The sequence below is a fragment of the Psittacula echo genome (assembly GCF_963264785.1).
Source record: "Psittacula echo genome assembly, chromosome: 1".
NCBI classification, from domain to species: Eukaryota; Metazoa; Chordata; class Aves; order Psittaciformes; family Psittacidae; genus Psittacula; species Psittacula echo.
The window spans coordinates 163,166,711-163,189,788 of record NC_137735.1 but is presented as its reverse complement, the minus strand read 5'-3'; the positions used below and the strand labels follow the sequence as shown (position 1 = coordinate 163,189,788).

Sequence of the window (23,078 nt, the reverse complement as noted above, 5' to 3'; positions counted from 1 at the left end):
GTGCAGCAAATCCTTTTGCTTGCTACCCCTTTGAGCAGCAAAAAATCTAAGGTGGTTTTGGCCTGGAATGATGTGAACGTTTGCTTAAAGACGGTGTCTAAAGTATCTGTTAAGAAGGAAAAAGAAGTTGTTGTTTTCAAGTTGTGTTGCAAAACTCTGCTTTAGCTTTAGTATTCCTTTGCCACAGTCTTGCATTTTTATCAGTGCATGTCCTTGGCCTTTTTCATGTGGGCTGGGAGCTGCTTATCTGAAAATGCATAGTTCTGGCTATTTGCAGCTGTGAAATACTGATGGATTAAGACCTAAAAATATAGCACATGGCCGTGTTTCTTTTTAGCTGCTTCAGTGTATGAGGTTCCTGCTATTCAGACCGCTAATTTTTGGTGCATGTCAGTGTTAGTTCCAGGTTTTCAGGAAGATGGTATTCATTTAAATACCGTAAACTTCACTTGGAGCAGTGGGGTCTGTAGGAGCAAAATCTTGTCTGTAACTTCATTAGTTTTGTAGATGCTTAAAGTTACATTTGCTTTTTACCACGGTAGATGTGTGTTACAGATGGAATTGGGATTATTTATCTTCATGTCCTGCTTAAACCACGACACTTTAATGCTTTAGCATTTAGGCTTGAGGAGTCTATGTAAAATAAGTGGCTCTGCTCCTTATCAGCTTAAAAATCTGTTACTTATAGTTAGCAGCTTTGAAACCACAGTGAATGTTTGGTGTGTTAAAGCACAAGCCGCCGCTCTTACACACAGTTTACTCTCCTCTCACGTTTCTGTGCCCGGATGTTTGACCCAGCGTGGGTTTCTCACCCCTTCCCACAGCTGAGTGGGAAATGGGCAGCTTTGAATCATCCATGGTATGAAAGCAAAGGCTCTGCTTCAAGACGCAGGGGGAATATTTGGAAGGTAACGCCTTGGCGTGCCCAGCAGTCGGTGCTGCCATCGATCCGAAAGCCGCAGGATTTGAGGGCAGGAGCGCTGGTCATTCCAAGTATTCCTGTTTCTCATATGTAGCTTTTTTTTTTTTTTCTGCTGCTTCTAGAAAAGCTGTGACCTACTTTTCCAAATTATTTTGTTATGTAAGAGTCATACAATCAACTTACGTAACGCTGAGAGCAAAGGCTTTTTCCTGCTCTGCACTTGTGTAGGCCTCAAGCAGTGGATGGTGGGGAGGTGATGGTCACTCCAGAGATCTGGGGCGCTGTGGCTCTCTCCTCCTCTGCTTATTAAATGGGATGATACCACCTTGTACAACCTCTATACACTGTTGGCAAGTAAATCCCTGCACAGCTTATGTCTTTCACACAGCGTTCCTCTAAGCTTGTGAGCAGTTTATGAGCAGCGTCTATAAGCTTGTGTCTCCAGGCATGTTCGCAGGTACAGTGGTGGTAAAAGACAAATCTACATGTCTCATAGGTTTTCTTGTGTTCCAGTAGTACCGTGAACAGGAAGCCATTCGCCTTTGCCTAAAGCATTTTCGTCAGCACAACTACACGGAGGCTTTCGAGTCGCTGCAGAAGAAAACCAAGATTGCTCTGGAGCACCCCATGTTGACAGACCTTCACGACAAGCTGGTGTTGAAGGGAGACTTCGATGCTTGTGAAGAGCTCATAGAGAAAGCTGTGAACGGTAAGAGAACCAGAGGGGTCTGGTATGTTAATTGGAAAAAGCACTGAGATGTTACTGCTTTGAATGTTGATGGACTTAGTACTTCCACTGCATGTCTTAACAAAGAAGGGATGGACTTCTTCACCCTTAGGAGTAAGACGCACTCTTAGGAGGGTATCCCTTTCCATGGCACGGGAGTTGGAACCTGATGCTCGCTAAGGTTCCTTCCAACCCAAACCATTCTATGATTAGCAGTGGTACAGTCCATGTGCTGTTTCATATCTAGCATGGTGTACTGTCAGCTTTTGGACTTGTGAGTATGTGTATGATGAAGGCTAAAAGCTCAGCCAATGAAATGTCTCATCACTGCTACTTTTGGAGTCTCTTTCCCCCAGAGATGACAACATGGTGCACTTGAGGTGAAGATAAGCTCTTCGTGTAAGTGTATGGCAAGCTGAAGGAGGGCCTAACTGTCACTAAAGTCACTGGAGGGGTGAGCAGGGAAGCATAAGACTTCTCAGTAGTGACCTGTGCCATGGTTTCTGGTTAGAGCATACAACCTAGTTGGTGTTTCGGCAGTTTTCAGTGTTTGGATGAGAGTGCTGCCTTTGCTTATGTGGAAAACAGTCCTTGGAGAACAGTGTAGTTGTTACAGTGACTGGAGGCACAGCTTGTCTTCCCTGCAGAGCAGGAGCCTGGCAGCAGGTTTCATTGGAACTTCTATTAATTTTTTACTTGGTGCTTCCGAGCTGAAAGTTTCTGTGAGTAAACACCTCTCAGCTCCTAAAATGGGGGGTATGGACTTTCCGTTGATGGAATGGGATACAGAAAGAGGTGGGCTGTTGCACTGAAGTGTCTCCCAAGAGCTGCGCAGTGGTTTTGAATCATGGTCTGATAGAAGAGAGGTGAGCTTGGCTGTGGTGCAGTTGCTCTTTGTGGCATAAGGAGAGAACTTTGTGTCTGATGCCACTGGAGTTAGGAGCTTAGTGGACCAATTCTGTGGATGTCTGGCACCAGAGATGTTTCTTCCAGTTCTGGGCTAATCAGTTATTTTGTGATACTTTTTGGGTAGATGCCAACATAGCTGCTCGACTCCATCAGTGTGGTTTGTATCGCCGAAGTTGGAAGTGGTTCTTGAGATCTGATAGAAATGACAGCCTGACAGTCAAGGTTGTCTGCTGTGAAAATCCACCATCTTCTTTTGAATAAGCCCCATCCCTGGCAGTGTTCAAGGCCAGGTTGGACAGGGCTTGGAGCAACCTGCTCTAGTGGAAGGTGTTCCTGCCTGTGGCAGGGGTTTGGAACTGGTTGAGTGTTAAGGTCCCTTCTAACACAAAGCATTCTATGATACAGTGAATAAGCTATTCCACTAAGCACAATGTCATGAAGTTTACTGCAACAGGTCATCCAAACCTACAGTAAATGGCTTTCTACAGGTTTTGGCCCAAGGCTTCTTGACTCTATAGATAAAACAGGTGAGCTCTGCCTTGCCCTGAGCTCCTGAGCAGTTACAAGCACTGAGACAGAGAGCTGCCAGCGTTCATCCTGCCCTCCTGAGACAGCGCAGCGGTGTTGGCTGGGCCAGCAGCGTGAGCAGCTTCCTGCAATGCAGCGGCTTTTTGGAGCTGGCAGCCTCCTCCCGAGGCTTGCAGGATGGGAAAGCAGCAGGGAGGGCTGGCTGGCTGGCTGCTCCTGCCTCTGCAGTGGTTCCCAAAGACAGGAGTGCCTGGGAGAAGCTGACGAGCCCACCAACGTGAGGCAGGATCTGCTGCGAGCCAGAGCGGTACCGTGTGCTGATGGAGATGATTTTATCAATGTCTGCTGCCTTGGTTGAGCTTAATCTTGTCAGTGCCTAGAGGCTGTCCTCTCTCTACTTCAGTGTAGGCTGTAGTAGAAACTATTTCTTAAATGAAATGGCACTCGAAGCAGGCTGAAAAGGCTCCCTTAAAAACGGACTTCTTATTTTCTTGTCCACTAATGAAGTGGATGTTTGTGCCCTGATTTTTTTGTGCTGTTACATGTTAATTTCTTTTATTACTCAATATTTAACATGTGGCATTTATTCTATCCAGCAGTTTTCCGCTAGGATTTGAGGTGTTTGTTTCCCATTCTATGTTGGGAGTGGGATGGCTGCCTGCAGTGCTCAGCTTTTCCACGCGCGGAAGTGCTGGCAAAGGTCTTGGCAGGTAGAAAACCCCCTGTAGTGGAAGGTGTCCCTGCCTGTGACAGCGTTTTGGAGCTGAGTGAGCTTTAAGGTCCCTTCCAACCCAATGCAGTCTGGGATTCCATGATTTCTAATAACAGACTGTGGATAACATAGCAGGAGAGTCTTCAGGTAGCATCATTATGTGTTGTCACTGCTTCTGAGGGCCAGAATAATATGCATGAGGATGTTTATATGGCTTCTTTTTAATGTGGCACTGGGCTGGCTGAAGTTAAAGGTCAGTGCGTGCATCTGCTGTTGCTCTGTTGGTCATCCTGAATGATTCTTGCTTGTGGTTGAATACATGAACCTTCCCCCAGCCTCCTGCAAGTCTTTATACTGACTTCAGCTCTTGTACCCGTTTATAGCTCTGTCACCTCCCAGCAGCCTTTGGAGGGAAGTGCCATCTATCCTGTGATACCAAAGCTGTATCCCATGTTTGCTTGAAGTTGACACAACTGCAGGTTTTACTAACTGGGTCAGTCCTGCCCTTCCTCAGGACAGTGTCCCCCCTGTCCCCTCGCTTGCTGGCACCAATGCTTGTGCTGCCACATGGCAAACCAGGTCAGGGAGCTGAGCTATGGTGAGGCAGAAGACAGGACAAACCTCTTCTGATGGCCACAAACCCCCTCAAACTGCAGCTGGAATAGAGTGAAGTTGTACAAGGGGACAGTTGAATGCAGCTGGTATTTAACAGCTACATCCTTCTGCTTGGTAGGATGGGAATAGATGTTTTCAGCCTTCAACATAGCTTCTACAGTATTGCTACCATCTGCTCCCTGTGGTCCTCCATGCTTAGCTGTCCTTCTGCAGTTCTGCATCTCTCCAGCTCAGCACCCAGCATTTTACTGTTTTGCTGTCTTAGCATCTCCATAGCTTGCTGCCTAGTCTCTAAGGTGTGGGTGTTCTTATGACTGAGCTCCTCTCTGGTGTGCTGTTTTCCCAGATTAACTTTAATCCTGTGTATGGTCCGTGTGGTGTAGGTGAAGTGTGGAGTTAATTGCGATATCCTTGTAGGATCCTTGCAAGCATTCAGCGAGTGAGCTGTTCTGTTACACACAGGACATGAGTATGTGAACTTGTGACCTCTTGCTGATCGCAGTTTTCATTGCCTTAAAGAAACAGAAGTGCAGTGAGATTGACAGGGATCCTGCACATGCACTTCAGCCTAACCCGTCTCTAGAGGCTGATGTTTGCAGCCGTGGGTATCTACAAAGCGAAATCCACTGCATCTCTTCGCAGGCTATTTCCGTAGGCTTAGTCATGGAGAAAAAGAGTAGGTGGTCAAGCAGAGAGCTAACTCCTGTTCTTTTGCATTGCTAATGCTGAACGCTGTCTTCCACCTCACAGCACCAGATGATTTCTTTTGAGCGCTCGGTGGCAGGCAGCCACGCTCTTCCCGCAGATTCTTTTGACTTGTGCATTACACTTAGAAAATGGGCAAATGGAAACTCTGGCAGCTGCCTGACTTCGTCTCAAAAAAGAGAAAGGTTCCCTAAATCTCAGCTGCTTCACAGGCTCGCTTCAAATGCTGCACATTTGGATTCATTCCTATAGCTTTCAGATGGCCTCATATTATTGAAGGGGGAAAAAATCTGCTTAATATTCCTTGAAGAGGGGATGTGGAGTGCAAATGATTCAGATGAGCTGTTTGCAGCTCCTGTAGACATTGAAAGCTGCTTGAAATGGGTTGAAGATCTGCTGGTTTCATATTAGTATTCTAGGGACTGAGGTGTTGCTTCTGGCAGGTCTCCTGTCACTGTGTGATATGTGTTTATCTGTTGACACATCGGCCCCATATGACAAGTAAGAGGTGGTGATGCACAGCCTGTGGGCTCGAGTGTCTCCAAAAACTTGGGATGCACACACAGGAACAGTTGTATTCTCCTGGAATAGCTCTAGACAGGCACACATGCCTTCCAGTATCTGAAGGGGCCTACATGGATGCTGGAGAGGGACTGTCTATCAGGGGCAGTAGTGATAGGACAGGGGGTGATGGGTTCAAACTGAAACAGGGGAAGTTCAGGTTGGATATAAGGAAGAAGCTCTTTACTGTGAGGGTGCTGAGGCGCTGGCACAGGGTGCCCAGAGAAGTGGTGAATGCTCCATTGCTGGCGGTGTTCAAAGCCAGGTTGAATGGGGCTTGGAGCAACCTGGTCTACTGTGAGGTGTCCCTGCCCATGGCAGGGGGTTGGAACTGGATGATTTTAAGGTCCTTTCCAACCCAACCCATTCTGTGATTCTCTATATAAAATAAGCTATATATATGTCTTAATTGTACTATTAAATGTGGTTGGATTCGGTTCTGAGGAAGTGGGGATGCTGGCTTGTTGCTCAGTAGTACTGGGATATATGGAAGGGAGAAGCTTTGCCGGAGACCCAAAGGCTTTGCTAGTGGACCCAAAACCAGGTAGATGCCAGAGTTTGTGTCGAAGCAGCGTGTCTTGTGGGGATTTGAGAGCAAACCTTATTTCTGTTAAGCAGAAAGTGCATGAGAATACTACAGCTTTGAGGCTGGAAAACCTGTGTGTACTTCCTTGTTGCTCCCATGCCTTGAGGAATCATTGAGTGATGGCTGGGGTTTTATCTGGTGTCGGGTTTGTTTCCTGCTTCAGCTTTTCTTGAGAAGGAGTTTGGTGACTGCAGAAACCCTCAATCTCTTTGGGGTTTTGGGTGCTTTTCTTTGATTCTAGGAATGTCTCAAACCCCAACCCCCAGAATTAAAGGACTGCGTGCCCACTCGAACGTGTTCTCAGCCATTGGCAGTGAATAGATTTTAGGAATCCTATCTAGAGATGTGTGTTGTCTAAAAAGAAACTTTATACAGCTTTTACTTGTTCCTGAATGGCTTCAACAAAATACATTTGTCTGTGTTGCTTATCCTTATCCTTTCTAGGTAACCTGCAATTCACAGACAAAATCAAGGCTTTGGTTATCAGGGAGGTGGAATTTACTGAGCTTTAACCACTGTGAACTCGATGTTGTTACGTCCAAAATGCGTCACAACTCACTGTGAAGGGCTTGAAAATAGCACAGAAGAAAAGTACTGGTTTTGGCTGGGATTTTGGAGAGTAAACACAGGACAACGAAATGAGAGCAAAGGAAAGGGCTTCCTTTAAAAGCTTCCACTTAACACTTAGTTTTCTGTAGGAGCTGTGAGATTTAAAGTGATTCATTGGGAAGAGCTTGACAAACCTGAGCAGGCCCAGATCGTCAGTGCCTCCAAAGCAGAAGCTTTGGAGACCTTTTGGTCTACAGTGTTACCCTGGCAAGAAACGTAAGTAGTGTGCTAGGATAGGGCTGCCATCGGATGCAGGATCCACCTAGAAATCCGCCTTCATTTCCCTGCTGGTGATTCAGCTTCCAAAACAAGCTGCTGCTGGTTTGCAGTGCGAGTAGAATGGATGTGGAACTGCTCCCAGCAGAAAGAAACATTTCTGGGAAGCAAGCTGGAGTATTTCCAAACCAGTGTCCCATGGAAGACAAGAAGCATTATTAAGAGACTTGAAAGCACAGTAGGGGAGAAGTGTCATATCTTGACAAGTGCAGCCTGTGGGTGTGGAGCATGAGAGAGAGGTTAAATCACCCTTTCACATGGTATGGGGTGTAATTCATCCCTTTGAGCTATTTATGTCTGGTTATCTGTTAGCTGCTGTAGGGATAAATACAGTTTTGCATTCTGTCTTGAAGACAATTGATAGCCAAAAGGCTGGACTTCTGTCTAGGTTTGTGGCTAGAAAAACCTGCCTGAGTCATAGAATCATAGGATGGTTGGGGTGGAAGGGACCTTAAAGCTCATCCAGTTCCAACCCCTGCCACAGGCAGGGACACCTTCCACTGGAGCAGCTTGCTCCAAGCCTCTGTGCCCAACCTGGCCCTGAACACTGCCAGGGATGGGGCAGCCACAGCTTCTCTGGGCACCCTGTGCCAGCGCCTCAGCACCCTCACAGGGAAGAGCTTCTGCCTTATATCCAGCCTGAACTTCTTCAAGTATGGGATTTCTTACAGCTCATGCATTTGTTCTGTTGAAAGTTGGCTTTTCTGCATCAGAATTCACAAACTCTCAAGCTTAAAACATCTCATGTCTGGTCCCAACTTGGCAGATGCTGAAGAAGTGGGAGTTTGGAACCCTTCTCTTGCAACCAAAATAAACCACTTTCCTACCTACGTTGAACAGACCTTTGGCTTCCCTCAGTTACCTTGTGCTGGGAGAAGGATGCTTTTGGCTCTAAGGCAGGTGGAAGAAAAACCTGCTTTCATAGAGCATTGGATGCGCAAAGCTGAGTTTAGCAAAGTTGAAAGCAGTTTTGTGTTTTAACGCCAAATTCAGCACCTTTCAGGAGTTCTTGAGTGCCCTTCTTTTCCTATTAGAAGCTCTCTAAATAGAGGATTCATCTTCTTCCAGCAAATGCTTGCTGGCTTGGGTTTTAATTAAAACCTGGATTTTGGTTATGGCAAACTCCAGGATGCCAAGAAAACGCTTTAAAATATGATCTGAACATTGTGTTTGTGCTTAACAAAGATTTTTTTTTTTTTACCTTTTGGAAAATAAATAGGGATGTGTGCAGGGAGGATTATTCCTTTTCTGTCTGTCTGCCTCCCAAGAGATTTTCTATAAATAAATAGAGGCATTGGTAATCTGTTAAATCATTCCCTCAAAGCCACAATTACTGAGCTCGGAAGAACTACAAAGTATTAGATGCAGTTTGGTAACTTCTGTTTTCCTTTCTCTGCTCTGGAATGTAAAACTGATTCCTGAACAAGTTTGCAGGGTAGTGGTCTGCCAAAGAGCATGGCTGTTGTGGTCTTGCTCTGGTCTTGGACAATGACCTGCCGGGTGTTAGGTGATTAGGGACCCCTGGTTGTATCCTCCATCAGAGCAGTGTATGTACAATGTACTGTTTCAATACAGAACAGTGTGAGTCTATCATTTGAGTCCTCAATCTGCCTGTGGTAGTTGAACTGGGTGGCTGAACTCCTTTTTTTTCCAGGTAATGCATAAATGTGGAATAAATGTTTATTATAGGCTCATAGAATGGTTTGGGTGGAAGGGACCTTAAAGCTCCTCCAGCTCCAACCCATGCCATGGGCAGGGGCACCTTCCACTGGAGCAGCTTGCTCCAAGCCCCTGTGTCCAACCTGGCCTTGAACACTGCCAGGGATGGGGCACCCACAGCTTCTCTGGGCACCCTGTGCCAGCACCTCAGCGCCCTCAAAGGGAAGAAATTCTTCCTTACGTATAACCTAAATGTCCCCTCTTTCAGCTTAAAGCCATGAAGAACTTGTGTCTGGAGGTTGTGGGGTGGTTTTGGATGAGATATAGCCAGTGGGCAAGAGGCTGGTCATTAGTGGTGTAATAGTTTGTTGTGCCTGCAGGAGCGTAAGGTAGGTTTAGCGGAGACATTTGGAGAACAATAGCAACAAGTTCCCCAAATGAAGCCCTTCCCAGACTTGAAGAGCAGCCCCAGAGAACGTGGATGCTATGAATCTCCTTCTCAAAAGATTAACGTTGATGTGATATTCTGGTAACGTGTAACCAGAATTAGGCGCTGCCTCTTGACGCTGCAGAGATGAAATGTGGTAGGTGTACAGAAGGAGAGAGACAAGAGAGCTTGGATAGTGCTGGAGTTACTGCTTTGTACAGAGATGCTGCACTTGGTGTATCCGGCCACTGACCTAATGTATCTTATAGAACCATAGAATAGTTAGGGTTGGAAAGGACCTTAAGATCATCCAGTTCCAACCCCCCTGCCATGGGCAGGGACACCCCACACTAAACCAGGTCACCCAAGGCTCTGTCCAACCTGGCCTTGAACACTGCCAAGGATGGAGCATTCACAACCTCCCTGGGCAACCCATTCCAGTGCCTCACCACCCTCTCAGTAAAGAATTTCTTCCTTAGATCCAATCTAAACTTCCCATCTTCTGCTTCTCCTCTTGCTGAAGTCTGAAGGGAATGTAAACTGTTAGTTTGTTTCTTATCCAGGGCTTGGTCGTCCCATATCATAGCGTTTAAACAATCTGCTTTGCTGCCCTTTTCTTAGCTGAAGCTCCAGAGATGCTGCCTGACCTAGTTTTAACTTAACATGTACTCAAATGGTTGAATTTTACATGTGCTGGCAACTTTCCTTGTGCTTAAATAAAGGGGAGGGATTCTGTTCTGCATTAAATACGCTGCACAGGAGATTTATAGACCATTGGCATAACCTGGCAGGCGAAGTGAGGAGTATTTTTTGTTTTAGTGCTTACATATTTAGTTCAGTAACAAGTTTAACAAACTAACTGATATGTAGAGAGAATTTACTTCAAAGGAAGGGTTTGGAGTATCATTCTCGGTTCAGTTAGGCTGAAGTTACCTGCATTAGAAGTGACTCTGCTATAATGAAAGTATAAATCGTAGAATCACAGAATGGTTTGGGTTGGAAAGGACCTAAAGATCATCCAGTTCCAACCCCCTGCAGGAACACCTCACACTAGACCAGGTTGCTCCAAGCCCCCTCCAACCTGGCCTTGAGCACTGCCAGGGATGGAGCATTTCCCACTTCTTTGAGCACCCTGTGCCAGTGCCTCAGCACCCTCACAGGGAAGAACTTCTGCATAAGAGCTCATCTGAACTTCTGTTCAGTTTAAACACATCACCCCTTGTCCTGTCACTACAGACCCTGATGAAGAGTCCTTCTCCAGCATCCCTGTAGCCCCCTTCAGACACTGGAAGGCTGCTCTGACGTCTCCATGCAGCCTTCTCTTCTCCAGGCTGAACAGCCCCAACTTTCTTAGCCTGTCTTCCTAAACGTTTCACACAGCATAACTTCTGTTTTGCAGATGGCTTATTCAATCAATATATCAGTCAACAAGAATACAAACCTCGCTGGGGGCAGATCATCCCCAAAAGCACCAAAGGTAAGCACTTCTCTTAAGAAATAACTCATGTGTTGCCAGCTCTGTCTTGTTCCTTTGAGGATGCTGAGTAAGAAAATCAGGGAAGAAAGCCTCTTTTAGGACAGGGAATGGTTTCCTCTATGAAAAAACTTGCATTTCTCTGCAAAGTTGGTGAAATGCAGCCTGGCTTCTGGTTGAATAAGGAATGCTACAGGAGCAGTAGCTGTAAGTTCAAGGATAGCTAATCAGTTCAGCATCTAATCTCAGAATATAGGTTAAGCATGAGAGCGGTTACCTGTGTGACTGGATTGAACACGTGGAGTCAACTTGAATGTACAGCAAAGAGTGGCAAATAAATATGTTATCATAAGTGAGAGTGTTTAAAATTAGATGCATCTTTTGAAGTCTTGGTTTGTTATGCAGTAATTCTAAACTGCAGGATCTCTTTCCATTGCTTTTTGCCTTGGAAAAAAGCAATGGGAAGAAGAGATTCCTAGCAGCAGCCTTGAATACAGAAATCATTGTCATACAGCACATGTAGGATTCCAGGTGTGACAGTACCCAAACCTCTTGGGAATGGTTATCTAGGAGTGCCAACTGAATGTGGGTTATCTTTCTAATTTTGCTTCCTATAGATGACACCTGTCCTGAATGCTTAAGATATCTAAAGTAGTTGGAAAGCTGCTTTAACGGGATAGTTGGAATTCCCTTCTATGTGAGAATAAGTAATTAGCGCAGAGCTATATCTATACTGTTACCTCTTTGCTGCCATCCATGATACATACCCTGTTATTTGAGTGTCTGGTCTCACTGCTCAGCCTTCAGGCAGATCTCAGCTGGGGAGAGATGGAAGGAGAGCGAAAGGTTGTCTATGTCCTCACATCTGGAGAGCTGCAAAGGTAGCTCAGACCTCATTTGTGCAGACCTGCATGCTTCAGGAGCTCTCAGGCTCCTTTCCAAGGCTCTCAGAATCACAGGAGAGCACTGGATTCACTTTATGTCTCTGTACTATCAGTCACCAGGTAATGCACTATAAAGCTCCACAGTTTTGTAGTGCCCAGAAGAATTTTCCCTGGGAAAAGTGTTGTGCTGATGCTTAAAGGGTGGCGCGTTATTAAGTTACTCAGCTTCCTTCTGTATAGTATTTAGGCCATATGTGAGGTTGTATCTTTGATTTTAAAGTCGTCTTACGGCAAACTCTCCCTTCCCTCTTTGTTTGTTAAAGGTGATGGAGAAGACAGCCGACCAGGGATGAGAGGTGGCCATCAGATGGTTATAGACGTTCAGACAGGTGAGTGGTTGTTACATTGCTTATTTAATCAGCCATTTTTAATATAAATATGCAAATATGTTTTTCTTCAGAGACTGTTTTAACTTCAAGTTCTGAGGAAAACCAAAGGGACTTTCTAATAACTGCATTAAATCCTCTGCTTTCCCTCTGGAGCTATATTCCAACTGCCATTCCCAACCCCCTTCTTATTAGTTCTCTGTTACACCTTAGTCATTGTCTTGACTTAACCAAGAAACCAAGAACAATTGGTTTTAATTTTCTGTCCCTCCTACCCTCTTTGAGCAGAAGCTTAAACAAGAGAAGAGGAAATAGGGACAATGATTTCCTTTATCTGCTACATACTATGCTCTCTGACATAATGCTCAACAATAGATTCGATGTGTTGAAACATGCCTTGGAGAGGCTTTTAATTTCCACAGTGTGCAAGAAACACTGTGTTAAATATAAGTTGTTAAATATTTTTCTACCAACCTGTTTCCTTACTATGTTAGAGAGTGGTTCAGACTCAGGGAGCCTGCAGAGAAAAGAAAGGGGGGTTGTGTGTGTGTGTGTGTGTGTGTGTGTGTAGCAGCTCCTGGGATTGATGTTCCCCATAATTCCCTTTGTCTTGCTATTATTTAATCAGATTTCTGTGGTATGTCTTAGAATCATAGAATGGTTTGGGTTGGAAAGGATCTTAAGCTCGCCCAGTTCCAAACCCCTACCATGAGCAGGGACACATCACTCTAGACCATGTCACCCAAGGCTCTGTCCAACCTGGCTTTGAACAGTGCCAGGGATGGAGCATTTACCACTTCTCTGGGCAACCTGTGCCAGTGCCTCAGCACCCTCACAGGGAAGAACAACTTCCTTATATCTAACCTGAACTTCCCCTGTTTCGGTTTGAACCCATCACCCCTTGTCCTGTTGCTACAGTCCCTGATGAAGAGTCCCTCTTCAGCATCCTTGTAGCCCACTTCACTCCTTACTGAACTAAGGAATGCATCTGCCTGCATCTTTGCTGAGTAAATAACTGTATGAGTAAAAGGATTGTTCTCAGGGTAGGAGAAACAAGATCAGGGAGTGAGCAGCAGGGAAGGATATAGGGTGGCATTGAGAGAGTTGGCAACAAATTGCCATGCTCATATCTGTTGTGGTCATATGAATGGGGAGTGAAGCATGTGATGGGATCGTCCCTTCAGGAGTAATCTGCTAAGTCACAGTGACCAAGCAGAAAAGCAGCAGTAGCTGCAGTCCTTGGCTTTTACTCAGCGTGTAGTTACTGCTCTGGAGGAAGCACTTGAGTTATTTTGTCTGTGAAAGCAAACTGGGGTTTTTTTTTCTCCTTTTGGTGGAAGAGGTTTGAGGCTCATTAGAATAAACGGCTGCTGGAGCAGTGCTGGTGTTTGCCTACAAAGGAAGCTGGGAACGCTCCCTAGTGGCATCAGCGGATACACAAGTACTGGTGCTTGTTTGACAAGAAACATGACACTTGTCAAACTGGAAACGGTATAAACCTCCTGAAAACAAGACAGTCATGGTAGCGTGAGGCTTCCTTTCCACTCCTGTTGGTTTAATTCTTAGTTAAGTGTATTATCTCTGCCTCTGACTCCAGTTTTCACTCTGCTTTAACAAGGCAGTGAAAAGCATCAATATTTCTTGCACATAACTGGCTGGAGAGCACCTACAGAAGTAGTGTCACAGTGTGGGAGAACTGGACCTCCTTCTGTCCTACCACTCCTTCCTTCGTGCAGCTCTAGCCGGTGGTGGCTGAATGCCGTTAGAAGGGTTCTTTGTGGGTTATATGGAAGTTGTTCTTAGTTTTACTTCTAGGCCCACTGAGGTTTGTAAAAGCCTTAATCTCAAAAACATTATCACTTTTGCCATTCAGTTTGGCTCATGACAGGCCAGGGGAAGTTCTTGGTGCTGTTCTTAAAAGCGGCTGTTGCTGATCACTTGAGTTTTCCTTTTGAACATAGGGAGCGTTTAATGAGACTGTGGGAATTCAGCCAGTTATGTCAGGATGTGTTTTACAGACTGGAGCTGTGAAGCTGGTTAACCTGTACAGATCTAATGTCAATGGAAAAAAGAGCAGTGGAGTACTTTATCCTTCAAAGACATCCTCCCTTCCTTATAGAATCACAGGAGGGTTTGGGTTGGAAGGGACCTTAAAGCTCATCCAGTTCCAGCCCCCTGCCATGAACAGGGACACCTTCCACTAGAGCAGCTTGCTCCAAGCCCCTGTGTCCAACCTGGCCTTGAACACTGCCAGGAATGGGGCAGCCACAGCTTCTCTGGGCACCCTGTGCCAGCACCTCAGCACCCTCACAGGGAAGAGCTTCTGCCTAAGAGCTCAGCTCAGTCTCCCCTCTGGCAGGTTCAAGCCATTCCCCTTGGCCTGTCCCTACAGGCCCTTGTCCAAAGCCCCTCTCCAGGTTTCCTGCAGCCCCTTTAGGCACTGGAGCTGCTCTCAGGTCTCCCCTTCAGGAGCCTTCTCTTCTCCAGGCTGACCCAGCCCAGCTCTCTCAGCCTGGCTCCAGAGCAGAGCTGCTCCAGCCCTTGCAGCATCTCTGTGGCCTCCTCTGGCCTTGCTCCAACAGCTCCACGTCCTTCTTGTGCTGGAGGCCCCAGAGCTGGGTCAGGACTGCGGGGGGTGGGGATACTGACACCCACACACTTGAGTTGTTTCTTTCAACTCAACAGAAGTCTTTGGTAACTGGAGTGCGCTCCCTTTGTGCTTTGGGTTAGAGCGGTTAGGTCCTTTTCAAACGTGAATATTTTCTTCTTTCAGTTGCTTAGAAATGAAGTGGAACACCAAAATCATACCTATCAGGAGGTTCTGAAATTTCATACCATACAACAACTGTTATGTACTTTAAAGCTTTAGCTGAAAATGAAAACAGAAGCTTTCTGTTGTTTGTGCTTTTTTCCTGCAAGGTGCATGTCTTTATGTGGCTGTCCATTTAGGAAGCTGGAGAGTTTTCTGCCCTTTTCTACAAGGAAAGGGAAGTATTTGCCTGGTCACAACCCACGGATTAAACCAAAAGTGAAACCAACCCCAAACTACGCAGGAGCACACTGTGTTAAGTGTGCTGAATGTCAGTCATGAAAACCTACACTACTGTTTATGTAGGCTCTGGTGAAATACTCTGGCAGTAAATGTTGGCTTGTGTGTAATACTGTGTTCCCTGATGCATTAAGGCCTAATGCAGTTTTGGATGAGGATGCAGGCATCTAGCACTGGTACCTTGATTAATACTGCTTTGATTGTGCTCTCTCAGACCTTTATAATTGAGATGTGCATGCATTTTGAAATATTAATGCTTATTCTGGAAGAAAGTGGGAATAGGGATTGCCAAATTCCAGTTCTAAGGAATAATGTCAGTACTTTAGAGGAATGTGTGTACTGTGTTGCAGAGATTTGGGTTTATAATTCCATAGTTATGGTGGAATTGATCTTCTCTGCTCTTACAGGGCAGACACTTCTTCCTTGTATCCAACATGAGGTTGCCCTGTTTCAGTTTGAGCCCATAAATACCAGCTAAGCAACCAGGACGACTTTCTGTCTGCATTTCTCTTCTCTTTGGAAAGAGAAACATGTTTTGAAGGGAACCATTCGTGAAATGGTCTGTATTGGTGTTACCTCTGTTCACTCACTGATGTGAAGCTCCTCTGTCATTTTGGTTGTACTTCATTTTGCTTTTCCTTTCACAGAAAGGAATTGTGCTTATTTCATTCTATTAGATAAGTGCCAACAAATCTAAGTTGGGAGCAGTGGGAGATGCAGAGCAGTGGGCACAGTGTGCCCACAGTATATGCCAGCAACACAGTGGAGATGACGAGCCTGGCTCATAAGCAGCATGGAAAGATGAAAGCAGCAGACATGAAGGATGCTGTTTTGCCTGAGGAAAAAACACTGTTATCCCTAAGATACTTAAAGACAGGACTTGTGTACAAGATGAAGAGATCTCTGAAACAAAACACAGATGGCTTCTGAGCTCTGAAACACAAACAGCTGCTGAATCCTGGAGGTTACTCAACTTCATGGTGCTCTCACATTTGAGAGGAAGAGTGTATGCCTGAAAAAGCTTATATACAACCACCATCTACACTGAACTGCGGTGTGATACCTTAACATTTAAGGTCTGGCTTTGTAGTTGTGTTCTAAGTGCTCCTTAGAAAGTGGCTGATGCTGCTTGCAGATAACTGAGTCTGTGGTTACTACATGGGGAAATCATGTCCTTCTGCAGAAGGCTTTTGAGATATCTTACACCTAGATAGTAGGACAGTCCCACCCTAGAAGCGCACCTTATATTGTAGAATCCCAGGCTGGTTTGTGTTGAGATGGATCTTAAAGCTCTTCCAGTTCCAACCCCTTACCACGGGCAGGGACAACTTCCACTAGAGCAAGTTGCTCCAAGCCCTGTCCAACCTGGCCTTGAAGCTTGGGCTGGTAGGAGACTGAAAGTGGGATGCAGTACCTTTGGGCAATAGTGTGGGCTGGGGACTGACTGCATAGGAAGAGGATTTGCAAGGTGGGAGATAGCTCCATGTGCGTCAGCAGTGTCCTTATGGCAATGGAAGCCAACCTCCTCCTAGGCTGCATTAGCAGAAGTACACCCAGGAAGTTAAGAAGAGGGATTAATGTGGCTTCAGGCATGAAACAGAGGAACATCTGGAGCGCTGTGCTCAGTTTGGGCTCTCTGGTACGATAAGGATGGTGCCAATCTGAAGGTGAGCCCAGTGAAAGGCCACCAAGGTAGGCAGGGGCTGGAGTGGAGCATGTAATGTATAGGGAGATGCTTATGGAGGTGGTTTTGTTCAGCCTGTAGAAGAAAAACCCTCCTCCCTGTACCCATGGGAGGAGCTCAGAGCTGTCTTCAACTAGCTGGTGGGAGAGCATGAAGAAGAATGGCTGGGCTCGTTGTGGGTGTTGAAGAGGGATAGGATGAAGGGCAATGGATTCCTTGAAGCAAGGGAAATTCCACTTAGATATTAGGAAGAAGAATCAGCTATTGGATCCAGCAGGGATCCAGAGCCTGAAATATCCATCTTTGGAGATACTGAAAGTGTACCTGAACACTTCCCATGCATCCTGGTCTGTTGCTGTAATTTAGCTCTACTGTGAGAGGTTTGGGAGATGACTGATGGGCCGGGTAACTTGCAGAGGTGTTTTAGGTCCTCAGTTCTCTCATAGGCATGGTTAAATATGTCACCAGGATTGGCATGTGTTCATTGTACCTACCTATTGGGAGGTAAACCGGAGGATGCTCAGTCCTGTCAAGCATCTCTTATCAGCCTGGCTTCAGCAGTTTGCTGTGGAACACCCATCAGATGAGAGACATCCACTGAACCAGAATCCCACCAAGGATCCCACCATGTGGAGAAGATGGAGTTAAAAGGAGTTAGAAAAGCTGACTTGTGGAGAACATGTGAACCTGGACTGAAACTACTCCAGGATTTTGGTGTTTAACAGGGATTGGAGAAGGCTGCTTTGTGTTCTCTTCTGAAAAGTAGAAGTTAAGGAGAGGTTGACAGGAAATAGGTTAATTTTTGGGAACGTAAGTTCTCTAATAATGTGAGGAATGCTCTTGCACCTTCTGGGCTCCTAGAGAGTAAGGGAAGAAAAGAATTCAGACATTATAGATACATTTTAGGCTGAGCAAGCAGTTTAGAAATAGTCACAGAGCATCTTTAATTCAAAGTGTTGAATTTGTATTCAAAAATAAATGTAGAAGAGATAAGGGTAAGACACTGGAGGAGGAATTGGAGTTCCTAAATGTAGCTGGTAAAAGCTGTGGGTAAATATAACCACTTTCATGTTTTTCTTGTTGCCTTGCAGGTAGGATTGAAAATCCTTCTGCTCTGTCCCTAAAGCAGAATAGAGGTTTGCTTTAATAAAGGAGCATCAATATTGCTGTGTTAAATATTGCTGGGATACAAAGAAAGAATCCTTCCCTCTGCCAGAGCAAGATGCCCTGCTTGCATCTTCAGTTCCCCAGTGCTACTGAAGTAGAAATAGTTCTGTTGATGTGAGACTGTTGTGCTCTCCTCCTGCTGCCTGAAGTTTGTGGTCTCTTGCCTGCATCTTCTTTGGGTATTTGCTGGTATATTACTTAGGTGGCAATGCTTGGGAGCACTGGGCATGCATCGTGGGTCTGTCCTGTTGGATCTCTGCATGCAGGGTGAAAAATAACCCTAGAATCGTCATAGAATCCCAGCCTGGTTTGTGTTGGAAGGGACCTTAAAGCTCATCCAGTTCCAACCCCTGCCACGGGCAGGGACACCTTCCACTAGAGCAGCTTGCTCCAAGCCCCTGTGTCCAACCTGGCCTTGAACACTGCCAGGGATGGGGCAGCCACAGCTTCTCTGGGCACCCTGTGCCAGCGCCTCAGCACCCTCACAGGGAAGAGCTTCTGCCTAAGAGCTCATCTCAGTCTGCTCTCTGGCAGGTTAAAGCCATTCCCCTTGGCCTGTCCCTACAGGCCCTTGTCCAAAGCTCTCCAGGTTTCCTGTAGGCAAACTCTCCCCATAAAATCTGAATTAGGTAGAGCACAACGTGTCATACTGGTTGGGGAGAAAATTGAAGTTTGACTTCAAAACAAAACCCCCCAAAACATCACCAAACTATTTTCCTTATACCACGGGAGAACAATTGCGTAGGTTTAAACCCTATGAAAAATGTTCTTGACATGACCAAGAGATGCATTTGTGCACTAAGAAATGTGCCTTTAAAACCACAAACCCTCTTATAAAAATATGTATATTGTTCTGTTACTGCATCATAAGAGTAAAAAATGAGTCATTCTGAGTCTGGGTCCTGATGGAGCTTGTCTTTCATCCCAGCTACAGTTTTCCATCAGGCCGAAACCCAAGTTTGGCACGCTGTTCATGGCACTCGTGTTATCGCTGTTGCTGTCAGGCTCTAGGGATGTTCGCGGTTTACACTCGCTGTAGGTTTGTGCTCCTTTTTCAGCACTTCCATGCTCTTGAATTCTGTCAGCTCCCTTTAGGTAACTTTCAAAACTGAGAGTTTTCATCAGATTCATTCAGGTTTGCTATTAAATTTCATGTGAGACAACAAAGCCTTCACAGGCAGGCATGAAGTTTGGCAAGGCCCCAGTAGGATACGTCGCTTGGTGCCAAATCCTTTCTTTTCCCCGGCTATCAATGAAGCTGTTGTGGTAATGTGGGTTTTGTGAGCTGTGAGAATTTATGTGCACAAAGGGACCTGCTCTTTGCAGGGAACACTGGGAGCCCTGAGTCCAGGAGGAAGGGTAATTAAAGTTAATGAACCAGGGTAACCTTTCCATGGTGATGACCACTATCCTGATGGTAGGTAAGGGTCAGGGACTATTCCCATTTTATACTCATGCTCCTAACTCTGCTCTTTAATTGGGGTTGGATTAAAAATTGGCTGTTGCCTCCCAAATGGAAGTGGTTTGTGGATTTTAAAGGGAGTTTTTCAAAGCTCTGCAAGTCTTCAGTGGCTTGTTCTTCTTGGACTTGGCTTTGTGTTGTGTTTAAAAGCAGTCTAAAAACCAAGTATTTTTAGCATTTGAGATCAGATAGTGATGTTTCTATAACAGGAACAGCTTTAGTTATCTCTCCATGTCAGGACAGAGACTCCTTCCTTAAATGCTTCCCGTGTTCAGAGGCTTCATCTGGTTTTATCAGTGACTCGAAGAAGCCTTAGAACTTGCTGCGCACAACACAGTTGTGGGTTTAAGGTGACAGGCTCTGAAGATAGGCCTGACTTAAATCTCTAACTGTTCTACTTCTTTGTTTTTGTGGTCATCAGGTAAGTTACTTTAGGCAAGGCATATATTTCCCTTGAAGAGGACTTCATAGCTGAAGTGAGTTTTTATTTCTGCGGGATGGACTAAACAGCAAAGCTTTGCTGCTGCTCTCTCTGAAGTGTTTCTAATGTACAGATCTTGCAGCAAACTGGGTGCAAGCTGAGACATCACTGATAGACTGCAGTCACAGTATCCAAAATGTTAACTATTGTTCTATCTTGACTGTTAATCAGGAGGCTGTGGGTTTGATTGTAAGTGTTGAAGCAGCAAATGACTCCTTGAGAATTGGCTGGCTATCAATCCCAACAACTTCCTTTACTAAACCAAACCAGATTTCTTTGTCCTGGTGACTGGTTCCATTCAAAGCAAGAATCCGTTTCAGTTTCTCTTCTGTTTGTGTTTAAACAGGCCAATACCTCCCAAACACCTGGGACATCTTTTAACAATAAAATTAACATGTTCTTTCTTTTTGTTTCCAGAAACCGTCTATTTGTTTGGTGGCTGGGATGGAACTCAGGATCTGGCCGACTTCTGGGCATATAGTGTGAAGGAAAACCAGTGGACCTGTATATCCAGGGATACTGAGAAAGAGGTAAGTTCTGCCAGCATCCTATTGTTAATATATGAATCATTGCCCAAGAAAATGCTGTGCTTGAAGGGCTCGTATTGATGTGTAACATGCAGTGAGAGCCACAGAATACAGACCCTTCAGTTCTGAAGGCTTCTGAAATGCTGACATGGGGAAAATATGAACGTGAAGTGTTGAGATGGCTGGAGGGGAAAGATTTATTTCTCAAGAGTAGGTTGATTGGCCAAGAATCACTTCACTGAATGGAACATTAGGTAAATAATTTGGTAGGGACTGAACACACAGACTTGCTGATAAACATTTCAGACCTGATGCTGGTGTTGAGCATCAGAAGCAAATTGCTTATTTCTTTTCTTTAATCTTCTGTCAAAAAGGAGGAGAAATGGACAACCAACAGCTGGAAGTCTCTAAAGTAGCTGTCAGAGGATACACAATCCCAAGAGCTTTTGTGGTATTCATTTGAGCCATTTTCCTTGGCCTGTTTTGCTCAGTGTTTGACGTATGAGCCCTCTGAAATGAACGTAGCTTGGGTTAGAAGAGGTAACAAAAAGAAGGTCCAAGACCTTTGGCTTGTGTAATTCATTTTACTGTACACAGTGAAATGTTAAAGTTCTATGTGGTTGTTGTGTTTGGAGTTCTTACTTCAAGTGCATAACTTCAGGAAGTTCATGCAGCCTCTTCTTGAAGGTATGAAAAGTAGGAGCTTCCACCGCTCTGTGACAAATTCAGCACCTGATTTCCTCAACTCCTTGAAAAGTCTAAACCCACCTTATTTCCCACTTGTATTTTTCCAGTTTCTTGTCACAGCTGATTCATGAGCTTCTGTCCCAGGTTAAATAACACTTAAGTATTGCCATTTTTTCCTGGCAAAGGTGGTTAGAGGTTGTAATCAAGTAGGACACATAGCCTAAGCTGAAAAAGTCTCCCAGTAAGGCACTTTCTTTAGCCTTCAAACCTCTGTGTGTGTATCAGGCACTTACTGATTCTGGCATCCTTTACAAAATGGGCAATAACAAAACTGAACTGACGTTCCAGTTTCCATCATAATAGAACTGTATGAAGGTAAAATTGTCCTTACATTTCATACCTTTGGAAGTTGGTTTTAGTCTCATTTTAAGTTGTTTTTTTTACTCTTAGTCCTTTCATCATTGCTTGTGACTACTTATCGTAGAATGGTTTGGGTTGGAAGGGACCTTAAAGGTCATCCAGTTTCAACCGCCTCCCATGGGCAGGGACACCTTCTTGTGTTTAATCATACGATGCTGAAGGTGGTTTTAGTCTTCAAAGCACCAGTCCCTGTTGTGTTGCCCCTGTTTGTCTTGAACCATGGGTTTTCCTGTTTTCCTCACTGTTTACTCAGCAGATAACCTATTTTTAAGATAAGGAGAGGGGTGTGTGTGACAGAGTAGCAGGTGGAAATTGGGACTCATCCCTTTTCTCAACTGTATGGTAAACAGCTAGACCTTCCTTTCCTTTGCCTTCCTCTATAAGGAGGTTGGGAAAGTGAAGAGCAGGTATAGAAGAGGTGGAACAACAAATTGTCTCTTCTTTCACTTCTTGCTCTGTAGCCATTTAGTGTGTACATTTGTCTGGCTCAGGACACAGTGAAATAGGGCCTGCTGTCAAAGAGGAGTTACCATGTTTTCTTCCTACACAAACCACTGTGGGTAGTTCTAGTGTTTAAGGGATTGATTTCCTTTCTTGCTGGGATCCTGATACATCCAGTTGGGCTTCCGTAAAGCTTGGGAGGCCTGGCTGGGATGCAAGGCATCAGCAGTGCCAGCAGCAGGGTATGCTTGCTCTTGGAGTTCTTTCTGTCTGGCTTTAGCAGGGTAACACTGGGATGGGAGAAAGAAGGAATGTGTGAAGGAGGGCTACAGTAGAAGAGTTGGGTTGTTACAATGAAGTGGCAATACAGAGATTTTGGAGGGAAAAAAATACAGGGTGCAGTTGTCAGGAAATGACAATGAGAAATGGGAAGGGCTTTGAGCTGAGAAGAAGCAAGATAGGGGAATTGGAAAAAATAGAATGAGTTGCATGTATGGGCAGTTTTGAAGGAGAGACCTACTTAGTGGAGAAAAGTGCAAAGAAACGTGTGTGGCTTTGGAAATGGAGACCTAGAAGGACTTTCTGCATGGATATAGTCTGCAGTTAGTTCAGAAGGAGAAGGGTGGTGGTGACTGAAGGGAGAACCTGATGGCTCCCTACAAGTGCCTGAGAGGAGGATGGAGGCAGGAGGGGCTGGGCTCTGCTCCCAAGGAACAAGGGATGGGACAAGAGGAACCGGCCTCAAGCTGCACCAGGGCAGGTTTAGATGGAGCTGAGGAACAATTCCTGCCCCAGAGGGTGCTCAGGCATTGGCACAGGCTGCCCAGGGCAGGGCTGCAGTCACCGTCCCTGCAAGTGTTCACAGCCCGTGGAGACGAGGCCTCAGTGCCATGGGTTAGTGGTGGCCTTGGCAGTGCTGGTGAATGGTTGGACTGGATGATTCAAAAGGTCTTTTCCAACCTGTTTGTTTCCAATGTTCTATGATTCTGTACTTGCAAATCAGCAAGTGTTTTTTTTTTCTCCTCTTTCTAAAGAGGTCTGGTTAAAACCTGATGTAGAAATGGAAAAGGTCAATCTCAAACGTCGAGAAGTCAATTCAAAAACAAAGACTCCAGATGTTTCTCTAATGGGGACATCAACTGCTCACAAACAATTTGCTAAAAGGAAATGTCTGTTGACA

The 23,078-nt window shown here is 45.3% G+C and overlaps 1 protein-coding gene across 6 annotated transcripts in view; it reads left to right on the top strand.

The window, feature by feature from the left end:
* The window catches only part of MKLN1 (muskelin 1), a 115,442-nt gene that overhangs the window by 35,653 nt on the left and 56,711 nt on the right, over positions 1 to 23,078 (top strand). For 5 of the 6 annotated variants that reach the window (XM_080619191.1, XM_080619194.1, XM_080619193.1 and 2 more), the window contains 4 exons: positions 1,439 to 1,631; positions 10,636 to 10,713; positions 11,918 to 11,983; positions 20,241 to 20,353. In XM_080619191.1, coding sequence (XP_080475317.1) covers positions 1,439 to 1,631; positions 10,636 to 10,713; positions 11,918 to 11,983; positions 20,241 to 20,353 — 450 coding nt within the window. Of the gene's footprint in view, positions 1 to 1,435; positions 1,632 to 10,635; positions 10,714 to 11,917; positions 11,984 to 20,240; positions 20,354 to 23,078 lie in introns of all 6 variants that reach the window. The other variant, XM_080619196.1, reaches the window with a different exon arrangement.